The sequence below is a fragment of the Mastigoproctus giganteus genome, chromosome 12 (genome assembly GCF_048544385.1).
Source record: "Mastigoproctus giganteus isolate SK-2022 chromosome 12, ASM4854438v1, whole genome shotgun sequence".
Classification (NCBI taxonomy): Eukaryota; Metazoa; Arthropoda; class Arachnida; order Uropygi; family Thelyphonidae; genus Mastigoproctus; species Mastigoproctus giganteus.
This window is the reverse complement of record NC_143586.1, coordinates 67955187-67972546: the sequence shown is the minus strand read 5'-3', so window position 1 is coordinate 67972546 and position 17360 is coordinate 67955187. Positions and strand designations below refer to the sequence as shown.

General features: G+C 39.6%; 1 protein-coding gene across 1 annotated transcript in view; it reads right to left on the bottom strand.

Moving 5' to 3' along the window:
• Window positions 1-17360, bottom strand: part of LOC150077154 (adenylate cyclase type 3-like) — a 99748-nt gene that overhangs the window by 46855 nt on the left and 35533 nt on the right. Inside the window, exons 7-10 of the mRNA XM_090386616.1 lie at window positions 16445-16583; window positions 3492-3554; window positions 3213-3310; window positions 696-857 (exon numbers count right to left, since the gene is read on the bottom strand). Coding sequence (XP_090242742.1) covers window positions 696-857; window positions 3213-3310; window positions 3492-3554; window positions 16445-16583 — 462 coding nt within the window. The remainder of the gene's footprint in view (window positions 1-695; window positions 858-3212; window positions 3311-3491; window positions 3555-16444; window positions 16584-17360) is intronic.

Sequence of the window (17360 nt, the reverse complement as noted above, 5' to 3'; positions counted from 1 at the left end):
AAAGGAGATGGTGCGAGGAGTTGAAGGAGTTTACAGGAAGGAACTGGCCAACCACGACACTGGACAGAAAATGATGGAAGATTTTGGGAGAGGCCTTTGCGCAGCAGGGGGACAGCAATGGTTAAGAAGAAGATGCCCCTCTGAATACGCCCGTGTGTGTGTGGGTGGTACTTTCTTGCTGTTTTTCGTTGTTAGATATAGTTAACATAACGGAACTGGATTTTTTTTTATCTCTTCAACTCCTTTCTTCATTGGCAATATCTCTTGAAGGTGAAAAATAGTTAATACATTACCAGATTAGGAGTTTGTTTGTTTTTTTGGTTTTTAGGAGCATTAGCAACTAAGGCCATATTGCTCCGGAATATGCGGTGGTCATTCTCTGAACCTTTTCGCATCCTCCGTATTTGGTGGTGACGGGCTCGAACCCCGGTCTAATCAAGAAGCGTGTGCTACGCACTGCTGCTCCTTCCCACCTGGCTACCGAGGCGCCTCTCAGCAGGTAAGCACTAAATCTTCCCTAGGAAGAGTTTTCAAACATGTGCGCTTCATCTTGGTGTGATGGCAGTGTTCAAGTATCAATTACATCCTCGGTATCTTCTGATTTTCTATTTTTATTCTCCTTTCTATATTCATGTCTAATAATAATAATAATATTAAAAATTTAAAAATATGAAAGAAAAAGGTAAAGCTCATACCTCGTTATTATGATGCTATAGGTCACAGTGCAGAAAAGAATGACAATAGGAAAACTGGCCATAGACACGTAGCTTGTACTGCTTGTGCTGCTTCTATATTGTCTTTCCATCTTCGGGTCTACGAAACTCAAGGTAAATACATGAGCATTTCTTCCCAGCTTCCTGAAGAGTAAAAGGTATTTAACGGTTTATTTAACTTATATTTAAAACAAAATTAGAGTACAGTACATTATTACAGTACACTAAATATGAGGCGTGAGTCAAATAAAAGCGAAATTTCGATTGTCCAAATTTAAATTTGACATCACTATTAGTGTAAATTTATGTTTAATATTTAAATTTCGCGCTACTGTTTAGTATAAATATATTCCTTTATGTAGAAGGAGTGATGCACGGTAACTGTAGTGGCATTCATAGTGACAGGGGCATCTAAGCTAGCACAACTCAGTGTTATTCAGGTTATGAGAGAGTAGGGCGTCTATCCAGCAGAAATTCACCGATTTAGCTCTATATCTTATTTATGGGTAAGTGACTGAGAAATTCTTTACCACGAAGGAAGGTAAACTGTGCAGAATGATCTTCACAGACGAAAATGTTTTGACAAACAATATCATGGCGGATCGGTGTACAAGATGTGATGATTTTACCAAGGAGTTGGATATCACTCATGGATCTACCTAAACCATTATATATCGTTGCTGCATTGCAGTACAAATTCAAATTATTATTTTAACGCCACTGAGTTTATCGTCCTTAAACATATTAAATATATTTTATTTTAGAGGAATTTAGAAATTTCCACAATAGTGAACGGAAAACGAACCCAGACCTCTCTAAACCGGTGACAGCCAGCGATGTACCGTGCCGACTAAGCTTCAGTGAAGGGATCAGATTGAAATACATTAAGTTTCGAGTTCCCCTATTCCGAAGTCCATCACTCTATTGTATTTTGCCTGTAAATTGCGTGCGTTATCTGGTCGGTTTGCTGGTCAAAAGAAAAAATAAATAAATAAAATAACTCGTTTCCGTCAGAAAAAAACCTTGGTAGCAACCCCCCTCCCCTCAGAAAAGCTTTTCAAAGTATTTTTTCAACCTTTCTACTGACTAACGTGAAGTGAAGCGGCTTCTAGTGTGTCTCAACGATGACCAGAAAAAATTGCGAAGTGGATTGTCTCTGTAACGCCTATATGCGATAATTAAACCTCTTGATACACTGGCGTGCAAAATTTAAGGACCAGTCAGGTTTTCACCTGTACCTTCTCATAGGAGTGGCCTGGATATGGGAAAAGCATATCAAAGGAACCTCGTGAGGTACAGAAATGATGAAGGACCCAACAACGGAAACAAAATGGTACAGAGGGACTTTATTCAAAAATGGCAACATAGTACTGGCTGTCATGATACAGATGCATAACTGCCAAAGATGGCACAAAGGGAGGAGGTCGTCCTCAATAGGAGATATGGCCACCCCTAATGTCGATGCAGGCTTTGCACCACCTGTCCACACTTAGAACAATGTTGTTGATAAGTTCTTGCGGTAACATCGTCCATTCCTCTGTCAGTGCCATCTTCAGCTGGTGAACATTTTCTGGTCGGTGTGTGCCGTAGGCGTCTCCCTAGAGCGTCCCATATGTGTTCGATGGGATTTATATCGGTGAAACGGGCAGGCCAATCTATACGAACTGTGTCCTCACTTTCCAAAGGCATATCAACAGCTGCAGTGCAATGGAGTGTGTCGTTATCATCCATAAACACGAACTCGGAACAGACGCACATGAGGAAGGATTACCTCAGTACAGTAGCGTGCACCGGTTACAGTACAGCCTTCCAGTATCTGGAGTTGTGTACGACCATCCAAGATAACGTCTCCCTAGACGAGAACACCTCGACCGCCATATCGATCCTTTTCAGTGATGTTTGCGGGGTGATACCGTGTGCCAACCTCTCGCCAGATTATCTGACGCCCAGAATAGCTGCTGAGACTGAATATACTCTCATCAGTAAAGAGTATCTTAAGTAAAGATTTTGTGGTTGTAATCTTTAGAAATAGTGTTGGTCCTTAAGTTTTGCGCACCAGTGTATGAAATGACTTCGTAGAGTGCAATGATTTTGGATGAGAACATGGGTAAAGCACTTTGAACTGATATTATTGAACTGAAAATGATCTGCATCGAATCTACACGGACGTTGAAGTGAAGGAAGCCGTCGAACACAATGCCAGGTGCAACAAAAACTTCTATGAGTACAGTATAAAAATTCTGGTATGCAGATGGGATAAGTGTCCAAATTGTGGTGTGTTTTTTGAAAGGTAAGGTACCAGTTATTGGTAAAAAAAAATTTTCGTTTTTATTTGACTTGTCCTTGTCTAACTTATACAATATTTTTACGAATGTCATGGGCAGTGTGGCAGAGTGCATGTTCGAATCAGCACGAAACCACCGAAATACATTGTGCGACTGCCAACGATACACAGGAAGAACCAGTATACTAGAAAAGATGATAAAGTCATTTTCTTACCTTTCATTTTCTCTGCTCAAGAATTCCATGTGAAGTCTTTCTTTGTATTCATCATCACTGGCAAATTTTTCGGCCTCTTCCCATTTAGAGTCCTTAATCTGAAAAATTAAAGAAATAATTTTACCGAATGTAATTCCTAAAACATCACTGTTATTTTTAAAATAAGTTTGTAAAAAGTTTAAAAGACAATGTTGGCAAACAGACAAAATTCTATAGAGACTTAAATGGATTTTTGAGTCAAACAATGACTTTAACAGCGAAGTGAAATAAAACTCTTGCCTCAGCGGTGGTGGTACTTCCTTCTCGCCCTGGTTTCAAAGCATCCAGCGTACCTTCAGGATACTGAAAACAAAGGTAAGATTTTTTTTTTACTAATGTGTGTTCATGCGAGTATTAAACTGAATCTGTTTTTAAGTAATTTTCTGAGCTTAATCTGAGTCTAGCAGTTTGACTTTGTATAAACAAAAGTTCAAATATTTCGAGTTTACCTTACTGAAAATTAAGTAACATACTTATAAACTTAAGTATATTTAAAGCAAACGCATCAAACAAGAAGCCTTTGCTTATATAATTTTCTGGATTTTAAATGAGTGAAACTTTTTTGCATCACATACTGTATAGAAATGTTTTTAAACTGGCTTGTCAGTCCCTCTAGTGCTTTGTTACTCACTGATGTCTAATTGTAAGAATTAAGATGGGTGACTATTGCAATTTTCCTAAGATCATCACTGTATGCCTCAATCGTTATTATTAAGAAACTTGTTCTTTCGATAAATTTTGCATACATCGAAAGAAACTTGATCTTTCGATGTATGTAAAAGAATATTTGAGAAAAATTGCTTTTTGAGCTTATGAAGATAAGCTGTGAAAGTAATCAGAAACTGTCGGGACCTTCGCCTATATATTACGTAGTACCTGAGAAAATTAAGTTGAAATATTGTCAAGTTTGGGCCGATGGATTTACAATTCTATATTTGGAATTCTTCAAATATGGAAGAATTCAATATCTTTAAGCGTGAACTGAGTTTGTATTTTTGAATATAATCAGCAAAAACATTTCTACATCTCCTCTATAAATTTCTATAAATAAACTGCTCTATAAATTTCTGGAAACCTGGTGGGTATAAAGACGCATGCAGCTGTCGTGACAAGTTAACATCACTTTCAATCTTCCAGGAATGGAATAAAAGGATGAATGGTGGACCACTTTCAATCCGAATCCAAACCTGCATCGATAGATTAGAGGCAACCTGGTTCATTCCAACAAACAAAACTGTATAGTGTTTTTGCCACTTGTCACTCCTTTGGAGAGTTTGTTTTCAAATTCTCTCGGAGACTGGAGGAATTCTTGAAGGTCTGTTCAGCCGATCTATGGCCCAGAGAGTAGAGTGAACACACACTCGTGTAGACATAATAGGCAAATGGGTATTTACGACTTCATCATGGTAGCCAATTAAATCGTCCAGCAAATGGTCCACAATTTCTTGTTTCGTTTTCGTGGCGATGTAAGGATTGAATAGCATGCCCTTGAGCCAATGACTGTGTGATACCTCAAGACCACAGCCAGTCTTCATATTATTCAGTACTGCAGTTATTACCAAAGTAATGGGCTAAAAAGGTTGGCAAACTAATTTTCTCATATCAGCCAACGTAGAAAAAAACTAATAAACTATTGGAAAAAAGTAACTATCAAGGCGTAGCACTGACTTAGCCGAGTGTCCAAGCAAAAGTAAGAGTAATAAACGCATTATGCTTTTTGAATTTTTTCCCCCTTTTAATTTCCCATATGTGGGATGTGGCTTTAAATTGCATGGCCACAATGTTAATATTCATATAAAATGACTAGTTATAAACTCCTCGGATTTATGCAGTAGGGCCGGAGTGTAAAGAGAACATTTTTTGTTGAATGTTCTCATTTCATATAGGTAGTGGTACAACACTGAGTAGACAGAAATCATGGGATACCTACCTACTAACGGGTAGGCCCACCTTTCGCCGGATAAGGGTAATCACACGGCGAGGCATTCAATCCACTAGTTCACGAAAGCGTTCCACAGTTATTTCCATCCATGCTGCACCATTGCCCATAATTCCGTCGCATTCCTGGGTGGAGGATCCAAAGCTCGAACGGACCTTTCCGCAGCATCCCAAAGATACCCCACAGGGTTCTTGTCCGGTAAACGGAGAGGCTCTTCAAACCATGTTCTAGTCACTACGGCTCTGTGGGGAGGCGCATTGTCTTGCTGAAAAAGTCCATTGCCCTGTGGGTGCTTGATAACCACAAAGGGATGCAGATGGTCTGCAAGCAATGACACTTAACTTGGACCGTTCAGAGATGCGTCTAGACGTACCAGAGGTCCCAACATGTGCCAGTTGAATATGCCTCAGACCATTCGGCCCTGGGAAGATTGTGCAAGCCTCAAGGGGTAGAATTTTTTTCAGCCTGGTCTGTACTTGTTAACAGGAGAGACTGCTTCTACAGGGATGGGATACACTTAAATAGAAAGGGTGCAAGAATATTTGCTGATGCTATCGAGGCAGTGTTAGGTGAGTCGGAAAACTGCTAACTTGGGTAGCGTAGCCACTGACAGAGGTGAAACTGATTCTTGCATTGCTTCTATTGGAATGAGCAGCAGCCTGGAAAACAAGATGCAGGATATTTCAAAGACTGCCTTGAGTCAATACGGTACAAGTAAACACATACATTGTGTTAGGGTAGCTAAGAATAGGAACAGGTTCATGTATACTTGCGTGTATACCAATGCTAGGAGTTTGGTAAATAAATTTGATGAATTTGAGGTATTGCTCAAAACATCAAAGGCAGATATTGTTGGGATATCAGAGACGTGGAGTCACACGGATATAATGAATGCAGAACTGGAATTTGGGGAGTACAATGTGTACAGAAAGGATAGGAAGGGAGAAGGGGTTATGCTATTAGTTAAGAAACACATAAAATCCAAGGAAGTGAAGCCACTCGACGTCGCTAGACAGTGCAGTGTCGAGTCAGTTTGGTGTGACATAAGCATTGGGAGATCAAAATTGAGAGTAGGAGTGTGCTTTAGGTCTGATGACTATAATAAGAAACTGTACAGGGAAATAGAGTGGGCCAGTAAATCAGAGAGTCTTATAATGGGGGATTTTAATTTCCTAGATAATGACTGGAATTTGTGGTTTGGTCACTCGCACACTAGCAAGGCTTTTGTGGATTTATTGGATAATTGTTTTCTACGTCAGCATGTTCGGGAGGCAACTAGAGGGAGTAATACTCTTGATCTGATTATCAGTAGTGATTTTTCATGCATTAAGAATCTGCAGATAAAGGAACCACTAGGTGGCAGTGATCACAGTGTGCTCAAGTGGGATTTACTCAAAGAGGTAACTACCATCATGGGTAAAGGGAAGGGTTTTTGCTTTCGTAAAGGCGACTACGATGGTCTGAGATAGTATTTAAATTCTATACAGTGGGACCAACTGATGATGTTACCAACAGAAAATTCAAAATGGGAAGCATTCAAAGAATTTATCTTGGAAGTTACTAGGCTTTACATACCAACTAAGAAATATTGTTCAAGGTTTAGACCTAAAGGGATGTCAGATGAACTAATGAGACATATGGCAGAGAAGAAAAATGCATGGGATACATATAAATTAATGGGTGACATGGAAGCCAGTGATAGATATAAGCTGGCAGATTATGAGAAATCCTTGGCAAAGGATGCAAAGATAAATGGAAAAGAGTCCTTTACCTATGTAAACTCTAGAAGAAAAGGGATGAATCAGATAGGTCTATTGGATATTGATGGTTCAACTGCTGATGATCCTGCTCAGATGGCTAACAAACTAAACGAGTATTTTGCATATACATTCATACATGAGGAGTTTTTCAGGAAGGGGAATGCCAGAGGTGAAGTAAACTCTGGCAGTGAGCTAGATGATGATTTTGTAATAACTGAGAGGAAAGTGGAGGAGAAATTTTTGAGGATAAATATAAAAAAGGCACCTGGGGTGGATGGGATCTATCCAGTTATATTAAAGGAGGCAGCAAAGGAAGTAGGCAAGCCCTTAGTCATTATTATGAGAGCTTCTTTGCACTCAGGGGAGGTACCCATAGACTAGAGATGTGCAAATGTGACCCCAAATCACAAAGGAAGAACAAAGGCTGACACAAGTAATTATAGACCTGTGTGTTTAACTTCTGTTCCAGGAAAATTAATGGAGGCACTGGTAAGAAGCTCTGCAGGATCAACTAGACAAGACTTCAGTTATAGCTGGGACACAGCATTGGTCAGGCAAGTCTTGCTTGACCAATTTGATTGGATACTATGATGCAGTCACAAAAGACCTGGATGCAGGGAATAACTTTGATATTATATATTTGGATCTTAGAAAGGCTTTTGATACTATTGGAGATGAAAGACTGCTGACAAATTGGAGCAGTGTGGCATTGGAGGCAAATTGCTGCTATGGATAAAGGGATGATTGAGGGGGAGAAGACAGAAAGTGGTAATCAATGGACACTGCTCATCGTGGACTAATGTTATTAGTGGAGTCCATCAGGGTTCAGTGTTGGGTCCATTTTTGTTTTCTGTATGTAGAAATGATATTGATGATGGTATATCAAACTTAATGTCCAAGTTCGCAGACGATACAAAGGTTGTCAGGGTTGTTAAAGACACTACTGACAGTATGCTGCTGCAACAGGATCTGGAAAGGTTGAGCAGATGGGCTGAGAGGTGGCAAATGAAGTTTAACATTGACAAATGTAAAGTACTACATATGGAAAACAGTAACCCAAGAGTAACATATCAACTCTGTGGTACTACACTGACAGTGGTAGAGAATGAAAAGGACCTGGGGGTTATTGTGCAGGCAGATATGAAGTTTTCTGAGCAGTGCAGACGGGCTGCAAGAGTAGCTCATGGTGTCTTGTCAATGATATACAGGAATTTTTCTAGCAGGGATAAGGAGGTGATTATTCCCTTGTATAAGGCAATGGTCAAACCACACCTTGAGTACTGTATACAGGTCTGGAGGCCCCATTTCAAGAAGGATGTAGAGCTGCTGGAACGAGTACAGAAAAGGGAAACAAGATTAGTGAATGGAGCAAAGGGTTGCTCTTACGAAGAAAGGCTTAAATTTTGCAGATTACAGTGTCTGGAGACTAGGCACCGGCGAGGTGATCTGATAGTGGTGTATAAAGCCTTGAATTGTTTGAGCATGCTCAATGCTGATGTGATTCTTCCTCTCGCTCAGAATAATCACCTGAGAGGGCATAAATTCAAATTGAGGAAAGACAGATGTAGGATAGATGTGCGGAAATTTGCCTTTAGCCAGCGAGTAGTTGGTTGGTGGAACAGACTTCCATCCCATGTTGTTGAAGTTGATTGCCTAAATAAATTTAAGGCTGAGCTGGACAGGTATTTGGAACGAACGGAGGGGTGAAATGGGAGTGTGTATTTTTTTTTTTGGCTGATGCTGCATAAACTTGCTTTCTTGCGTCATGTGCCTATGCTAATGCTATATTACCGACCGTCCATCTGCCTAAACAGTTCCTTGTTATGTTAACATGATGGGTACATAGGTTCGTGCGGTTTCTGCCAGTTACGCACCCCCCCCCCCGTCCGCTCGAAATAACTGGAAACGGGACTCATCGGAACAGGAGACCCGTCCCCAATCATCCAAGATCCAGTGCCGATGTTCTTTCGCCCATTTGAGGCGTAGGGTCCCGTGTTGTTGTGTAAGTAATGGATGGGAACTCTGGTGGGTCGGCGGTTTCCATAATCTATTGCGGCTAATGATCGCCTGATGGTTTTGGTGGAGACGTTTCTGGCACCTGACTCGTTGAAGTCGGCTGTGATTTGTGCCACTGTCGCTTTCCGGTTGGCTGAAATAATGCGAGACAGACGTCGACGGTCACGTTAATCCGGAAATGGCGTATTCCCGATACACCCTTGATACTGTCGAACGGGGATAGTGTGATTTCTGTACCACCTCCGCGATAGAGTTACCCATGCGTCATCTCTCTATCATCCCTCTTTCAAAGTCAGTTAACTCACGATGTTTATCCATACTGACATCAAATTACCGTCTACGTGAATGCAGTGTACCTATATACCTGCCCAACGTGTGTGTTCCACTAGCGAGAGGGGTGACAGCATCGCGTTGACCAGGAGCGGGTATCCCGTATATTTGGTGATTGTTTCTGTAATGTAACGTGTACTGCTGTGGGTGATGGTATTTGAATAATTGAAAAATAATCAAAGTGAAGATACCAACTGAACAGTGTAATTCATGATATGTGATTTAAATTTTATCAACTGTATCACAAATATGGGAGAACTGCTATTTTGATTTTTTTTTTTTTTTTATATCATATTAGACTATAAACATTCTTTTTTCACTTTGCTATTTTTCATGAAAATTAAAAATGTTAACGTACTATATAACATTTTTGCACCCGTTTATTAATTGTTATACTTCGATAAATGGGTAAAAATCCTAGATGTTGAGACCATATGGCGGGGGGAAGCGTTTCTTGCATTATTTGTGTATTCGCGTCTGTTTACAAATTATTCTCCCCCTCCTCCCTTTCCACTCCATAATGTCACCGGTTATGATATCATTTTCAGTCTCTGCCAGAGAAACTTTTTTCCACCGAAGTGTTGTGTGGACCAAACAAAGACTTGCGCGTATAGCACAGTGGTTGTAATCGTCGTCCTTCTGTACCAGGTGGAAAGGGCCTGAGTTCGAATTCTGTCAATGACTTGCACAATTTTTAAGCAATTTTTTCACAACATATATGAGTTTGTCGGTCCCAGGCGAGGGCTGCATGGTTTTTTCTCCCAACAACCGGAAACACAATAACAGATACACTATCGCCCGATAGCTTACCTTAGCTCTTTGATGCACAATATCTGCCTCATAGCCTGCCTAACACACGCACATCTAATGAAACAAACAGAAATCTCAGGTGCGAGTTCAAGGCCTGCACAGGGTACATAGAATAAAGTTCCCATTCCAACTCGTTAATGTCTCTTAGGTTGCTATTGTTGTTATTATTATTTATATAGCACATTAGCATCCAGAGCCATATTGCGATGTGTATATACATTAGTGTTCAAAGAAATTGCATTACCCCTTAAAATTGTGATTGTGGTCGAAATAAAAACTAATTATATGGCAATATTGCTTACAGATTGTTTGTTTGTTATTTGGTTTTTAGAAGCATTAGCAACTAAGGCCATATTGCTCCGGGATATGCAGTGGTCATTCCTTGACCTTTCCGCATCCTCTGTATTTGGTGGTGACGTGCTCGAACCCCGGTCTAATCAAGAAGCGTGTGCTACGCACTGCTGCTCCTTCCCACCTGGCTACGGAGGCGCTTTACAGATTGCATCAGATAAGATTGACACACGTAGTTGATGACGTAATATTGCATCAGCTGTATAAGCAAGAGTTGCAGTCATCCCTTGCTTGTGTCAGAAGGCGAGTTATGTGCAGTTGACGCCACGAAGAAAGAGTGTTATTGTTGCTTTACGCGAGGAAGGATGTTCTTCCCGTCGTATTGCTTATAGAGTGTCTTGTAATTAGTCAACAGACACCTGTTGACTAATTACAAGACACCGGATTGAAAAAAGAAACCGGATACAAACGAGTCTATACGCCAAAACAGGACCTCGTTTTGAAGCGCTTATACTTTAAAAACCGTAAAGCTTCTTCGTCTGAGCTGAAAAGAGAATGGGAAAAACACAGGAGTGATAGCAAGTGCAGTAACAGTCAGAAGACGCCTCTTCAAAAATGGACTTGTAGCCCGTCGTCCTAAGAAGAAGCCCCTCCTCACACAAAAAAATGAAAAAGGCCCGATTAATTTGGTGTGAGGAGCATGTCAAATGGACCCCCGAGCAGTGGCAGTCAGTTATTTTCTTCTCAGCCATGCACGTTTAAGAAATTCAACCTGCATGTCCCCGATGGGAGACAAACGATTCGCCTTAGACGTAGTGAAGAATACCATCCAGACTGTATAATGTCTATAGTGAAATTCCCTACCAGCCAAATGATTTGGGGGTGCATTTCGTATCGCGGAGTAGGTCACCTGCAGTTTATAAAAGGGTCCGTAAATGCCAATGGATACCTGGCTATATTGGAAGGCAAATTGCTGCCAACCATTAGAGACAATTTCAACCTACCAGGTAACTGTATCTTTCAGGACAACTCTGCTCCTTATCATCGGGCGAAAAGTGTAAGTAGGCACTTCTGCAGTTACTTTAGCTTCATTTCTGCATTAGAGGTTCGACAGTAATGTGTTTACATTTGTTACAGGTGACAAAATGGTTAGAAGAACGGTCCATTACAACTCTTATCTGGCCAGAAAACAGCCCGGACCTGAATCCTATAGAAAACTATTGGCATCGTGTGGAATCTGCAATTTCCAGGAAGAAACCAAAGACCCTTCGTGAACTTCATTAAGCTATAATTCGTGTTTGGAACCACAAACTATCAGTTGATTATCATTAGAAATTAATCTTGTCAATGCCTGGACGGTGTGCTGCTGACATCAGGGCCACAGGCGGTTTAACTAAAAATTAGTTTGCACCTGGTGAACTTTTCATTTTGTTTTCCATTTAAAATGATAAACCGAAGAAAATTGAGTATTTCTGATAACATTTCAACCATAATTGTCATGTTTACCAAAACTGTTTGTATAAAGGTTGCAAATGCTCATTTTGGAATATTTTGAGAGCACCTCTCAAAATGTTTTTAGCTTTGTCTTAACTATTAATAAATATCTCTTGTTTATATTTCTGTTTGTGATGCTAGTCATTAATGTGTCATACCATCGCAATGTAACATACTTTCTTTGTACGAGTATGTGTTCACTGGATGTGCATATTGGGCTGTCTGAAAAACTACTCAGGGAAACTCTACGCTATTATAGCCTCGGCTGAAGAAGCCTTTAAGAATTTCTGCAGTCTTCGAGACAATTTGAAAGCACTCTCCAAAGGGGTTGCAAATCCACTATATATGGAGGGTTGATTCAGCCTTTTGATAACGATTTTGATATTACTGTAATCCTGCTTGTGACGTATGGCAGCAATGTAATTTTTTTTCCCCGCAGGCGCAGTCCCAAACCTTATGAACATGTGTATCAGTTGTAGAAGTTGTTTTAATGTCGACATGCCTCGGAAATTGGACCCATGGGTGAAAGGTTACATAATCGCACTTTCCGAAGAAGGGTACAGTTATACGAAAATTATTGATAGGTGCAAGTCGAAAAATTTTAGTGTATCGAAGTTCGGTATCCATAAGGTTTTGAATGGCAAAGGAAAATTCCCCGAAGCTGCTGCAAGTGGGCGGAAAACACCCAAGAAACTGCAACCTGCTCCAAGTCGAATGAGAGAAGTAGTACGAAAAGTGCAGTCGCTCCTTGTCGGTGAAAATTCAAAAACCCAGAGTTATAGTGTCACGTATGAGAACCTCCCAGTCAACCGTTTGTCGCATAATCAACGAAAATTTGCAACTGGAGAAGAAGCACAAGGCCCTCGTACACCACCTAGGAGGAAGGCAAATTGCCGAACGGCGGGTCAATGCTCGAAAACTCTACGAAAAATATCTGGCAGCTGAAAGGTGGAAATTTGTAGCAACATTGGACGAAGCGTGGGTGAGCCTCTCCTATTGCAACAAAATTCGGGCAATTTATTACCGTCCACAGGGTGACAAGGCCTTTCCAGCATGGGTGCATCAGTGCAAGGAAAGTTTTGGCTGAGGTTTTATGGTTGTAGCCGGTTTTTGTTATAACGGCAAATTTGAGTTGCGTAGAGTCACTAAAAGCGTGAAAGTCAGCTTAGTGTATTACCAGACTGAAGTTCTACAGCCGTTGTTTTAACGTGAAATACTCACGCTGAAATGGTCTGGGTGCACCGGGATAAGGAGTCCAGCCACAGTCACGTTCCACCCATGCTTTTTTGCGGAGAATGGAAGCGGTGACTGGTATTCGTTCGATCCCATTTGAAGATATACCTGTTAAATGCCCTGACGCCGCACCCATGGATTTTTGCGCATTAGAACTTTTGAAAAGAGCTCTCGGAAACCGCCGCCCCAGAACTGTTGAAGGTTTGTGGAAAGTCTGCCAAGAGGAATGGGACAAGATCGACTTGACAGTTTTACAGCGGGCTTTAGTTCAATAGAAATTGCGATGCTGTGCGATAGTCCATGAGCAAGGAAAACAAATAGAACACAACTGATTGTGGTGGCACGGAATTTCGTAGTTTTAAAGGACTGTCAAAATCGTTGTCAAAAGGCTGAATCAACCTTCTGTATTCGTAGTCCCGGTGGACGGTCTCATTAGCACGGGTTGAATGCGGCCTTGCGTTAAAATGCAACAGCAATATCCACATTTCAGTAGCCCTGGTCGTTTCTTGTGAATTCAGTCCTTAAGTGTGTAGTAAGAAGCAGCGTTCACAGTATCGCCAGGATTTTTAAAATGCTCATGAAAGTTATGAAAATCCCAGAAAATAACTGCTGTTACCACCCTGTTTATGACACAAACTTAAAACTTCTTTGTTGGATTGAACTAGGATGCCTCTATTGCATTGATGCAGGTTTGGAGTCGGATTAAAACTGGTCCACGATTCATCCTTTGATTTCATTCCTGACGATGCGAAGATTGAAAGTGACGCATGTCACTGGTCACGATAGCCACAGGCTGTCTTGTACACACCAGGTTTCCAGAAATTTATAAAGCAGTGGGGCAGATGTGGAATTGCTTTAGATGATTTTATTTATAAATACAAACTTGGTTTCCTGCATACATCTTTTATTCTTTATTTTATGACTTGCTTACTGACTCTCCCATATTAATGGCATTTTGACTTTGCGTGCGTGTATATATATAAAGCTAATATATAAAGCTAAATACAGTTACATAACTACTGTACTTCCAATTGGGCTGTGGTGCCATCTGGTACATATTTCGAGAAATTATTAAAACATGAATGTACATCAAACGTCCTTCGGAATTCGCTTTACTTGATTTTTTTTCCCTTTTTTATTGATGTATATATTTGTTTTTAACGATAGTGTTAGCGATTATAATATATTCAGTAAGTTAGATTACTGTTATCAAATATGGTTTTCATAATCAGTAGATCACACATCCCCGTTTAACTGCTGGGTAGGTTGGTAATTAGACCGAAAACTATATTTGAAACATAAACTTAGACAAACATTTTGGCATGAATTATTAACATAAGTTATTGCTTATTTGTTAGAAAAAAGTACATTTTAAATTTCAGAGGTTAATTTATTTACTAAATAATGTTTTTCATTTATCAGGATATATATGATATATATAATTTTTTTTACGGGAGCTGTTCAATTAAAACACGTTTAAGGCTTTAAAAAAATTCAAGTTTTGAAAAAAAAAAATTAAGATCTCACTTTTGGGATTTATATCAGCCCTCGAAAGTAGTAACGATTATAATCAGTCTTACATACAGTGTGATGGGTTCCGGAATCCCTTCAACGATGCGAGGAACGTTTGAAGTTTTTTTTTACCCTGTGGCCGAGTTAGCCGATCTCAGGAGAGGATATCGCGGTTTTCATCCAGTAAACGAAACTGACCAGAGAACACATGCGATTTACAGACCTAATACGCTTGGATAGATTGAGCTTCGGTTCGGGTAACCTTAAAATTGAAATATTTATTTTTAGATTTTAGACACGCATCCCATTGCTGCAATACCTGTATCATCCTTTAAAGAATTCTTTTCGTTGTTTCAGTACATACAGGATTGTTAACACGGCGGCTGTTAACAGAACCATTTTACGACAGGTGTTTCGACTTCAGCATTTGATCTGAAACAACAATTAAACTTTAACTTTTCTTCAACAAACAAAAATATGGAAGTCACAGTGATATAGTGATTATTCTGTCTGTCAGTTTACACGGTCACTGGCGTTTGTTGCTGAGGCGCGGGTAGCTTAAATTCTCAGAATAACATTCCAAGTTAATGTCGATACAAGGTTATTACAGTCTAAGAACAGGAGACTAGTGATTGAAGAAAACATTTACCGTAACTTTTCCCATAGAAATCAATGAATAACATTTTTTTCGCTTTTGAGAACCAGATATGATCTGTTCTATTCATTATCGAAATTTTCTTTTCACTCTGAAACTCTGTTCCAAGAGCTCATGAAGTGTTCAACACTTCATGAGCTCTTGGAATATTAAATGATGACCATTTACCCTGTCTAGGTCATTCTGGTCTCCAACCTCAACAAAGAGTGGAGGCTATTTACAAGGACATTAACGTATTAGCCGAAATGATCACTAAAATATGATTTCTATAGATGCCCCAGGTCTAGCATATCATTCAAGGTCCACGGAGGGAAATGAGGAGACAAGTCGTTGGCCCTATAAACAACTATGAACTTAAAAGTGACATCTTTGGACAACGAATGATTATGCAGTTCTCAGATCTGTAGCGATGTTTACATCTTGTTTGGAGGTGATTAGAGATAGATAACTATTCAGATGAAACCGTGTTCATTGTAATAACAGTGGAATAAGTAGGGAAAAAAGTCACCTAAGCACTATAATATGTAGTTGCACTAAAATTGGATATTAAGGTTTTCATTAATATATTTTTATAGTCTGTATTTGCATACTTAACATATACATCTGTGGGTTACGAAAGGTTTTAATTTATTTCTTAACCTTCAGTTATGTCTTTAAATGAGACGTTTTCTTAGCGAGTTGGAATAGTTCATTTCTTGATATCGTATTAATGTTCTGGATGTGAATGACACTGTATATAATGTATACTGCTTATTTTATTATCGTGTAAATACAGCCTTCTAGCTTGCGCTGTGTCGGGGTACCACTGTTTTGAAAAAATTGATATTTATTATTATTGTTATTATTTTAACAGCAGTTTTTGAATGGCAACCTTCAGTATAAACGGCTAGTAGCCTATTATTTCTAGTGGTTCTTGCCCTTCAGTATTTAAAAACTGAATCACTGTAATCTGATCTCTCTTGAATGTCTCTTTGAAATAAATGTCGACATGGTTTAAGCATTTACGTGTCCAGTTACTTCCGCCTTACTGAGAATTACCAGAAAAGATGCTTTTGAGCAGACCTCACATTTCATACATTTTATACTTCATAAAAATATATAAAAATAAACTTTACACATTTTATTATTTCTGTATTTCCATAATTTAACTTACCGGCTTTAAGACTTGTACAATGAAGTATGTCTTTACCCCAGCTTGTTTGATAGCTTCTTCTCGAGATGCACCATCTCCAGCAGTCACTTCAAATTCACCATTTAAGAAACGCAGCGTTTCTTCTGATATGTGAACTCGTCTGGAGAAACAAATTACAAAGGCATGATCAAGCTAAAGTGGATACACACACACACATATATTAGTATATATTATTTCATATTAGAATTATGAAGTGAAAACTGCTACAGTTAGATTAAAATGATCGAGTGTGTGTGGTCATTTTATTATTATATTATTACTTTATTATTATAGGTCACATTTATTGATAATCCATTTTTGGAATATAATTTATTGTGGAATACTTACATTTAGTGGGGCCACTTTTTTATAGAATCAATTATCTAATGGCGAGGAGATCCTTTAGCCGTCATAACACCAGGATTCGTCGTGACATGGATTCAACAACGTGTCGAATGCGTGCCACAGGGATATTGGTCCACGATGACCCAGTTACTTCCCAAAGTTGTTCTGAATTGAATGGTTGCGGATCGCCACTCCGGAGAGCTCGTTCCACTTCAACACACAGGTGCTCAGTTGGATTGAGATCTGGTGACTGGAAAAGCAACTTCAGTAAGCTGAATTCACTCTCGTGTTCCTGGAACATAAGAGTGAATTTAGTTCTGCACAATTTTGTCTTATGACATTATCCTGTTTGAAGAACGCATTCGCAGATGAATACTCTAGGCACATCCATTCTGCAGCCATGAATGGATGTGCCTAGTTGAAAACAATTTCCAGATAACCTGTGCTGTCATCCAAATGTTTCTCCCTGATATCAAGGGCCAGAGCGTGCACCATAAATTATTACACAGCCATTGTGACATCAAGCAGGATAAGCTCACATTTATTTATTTAT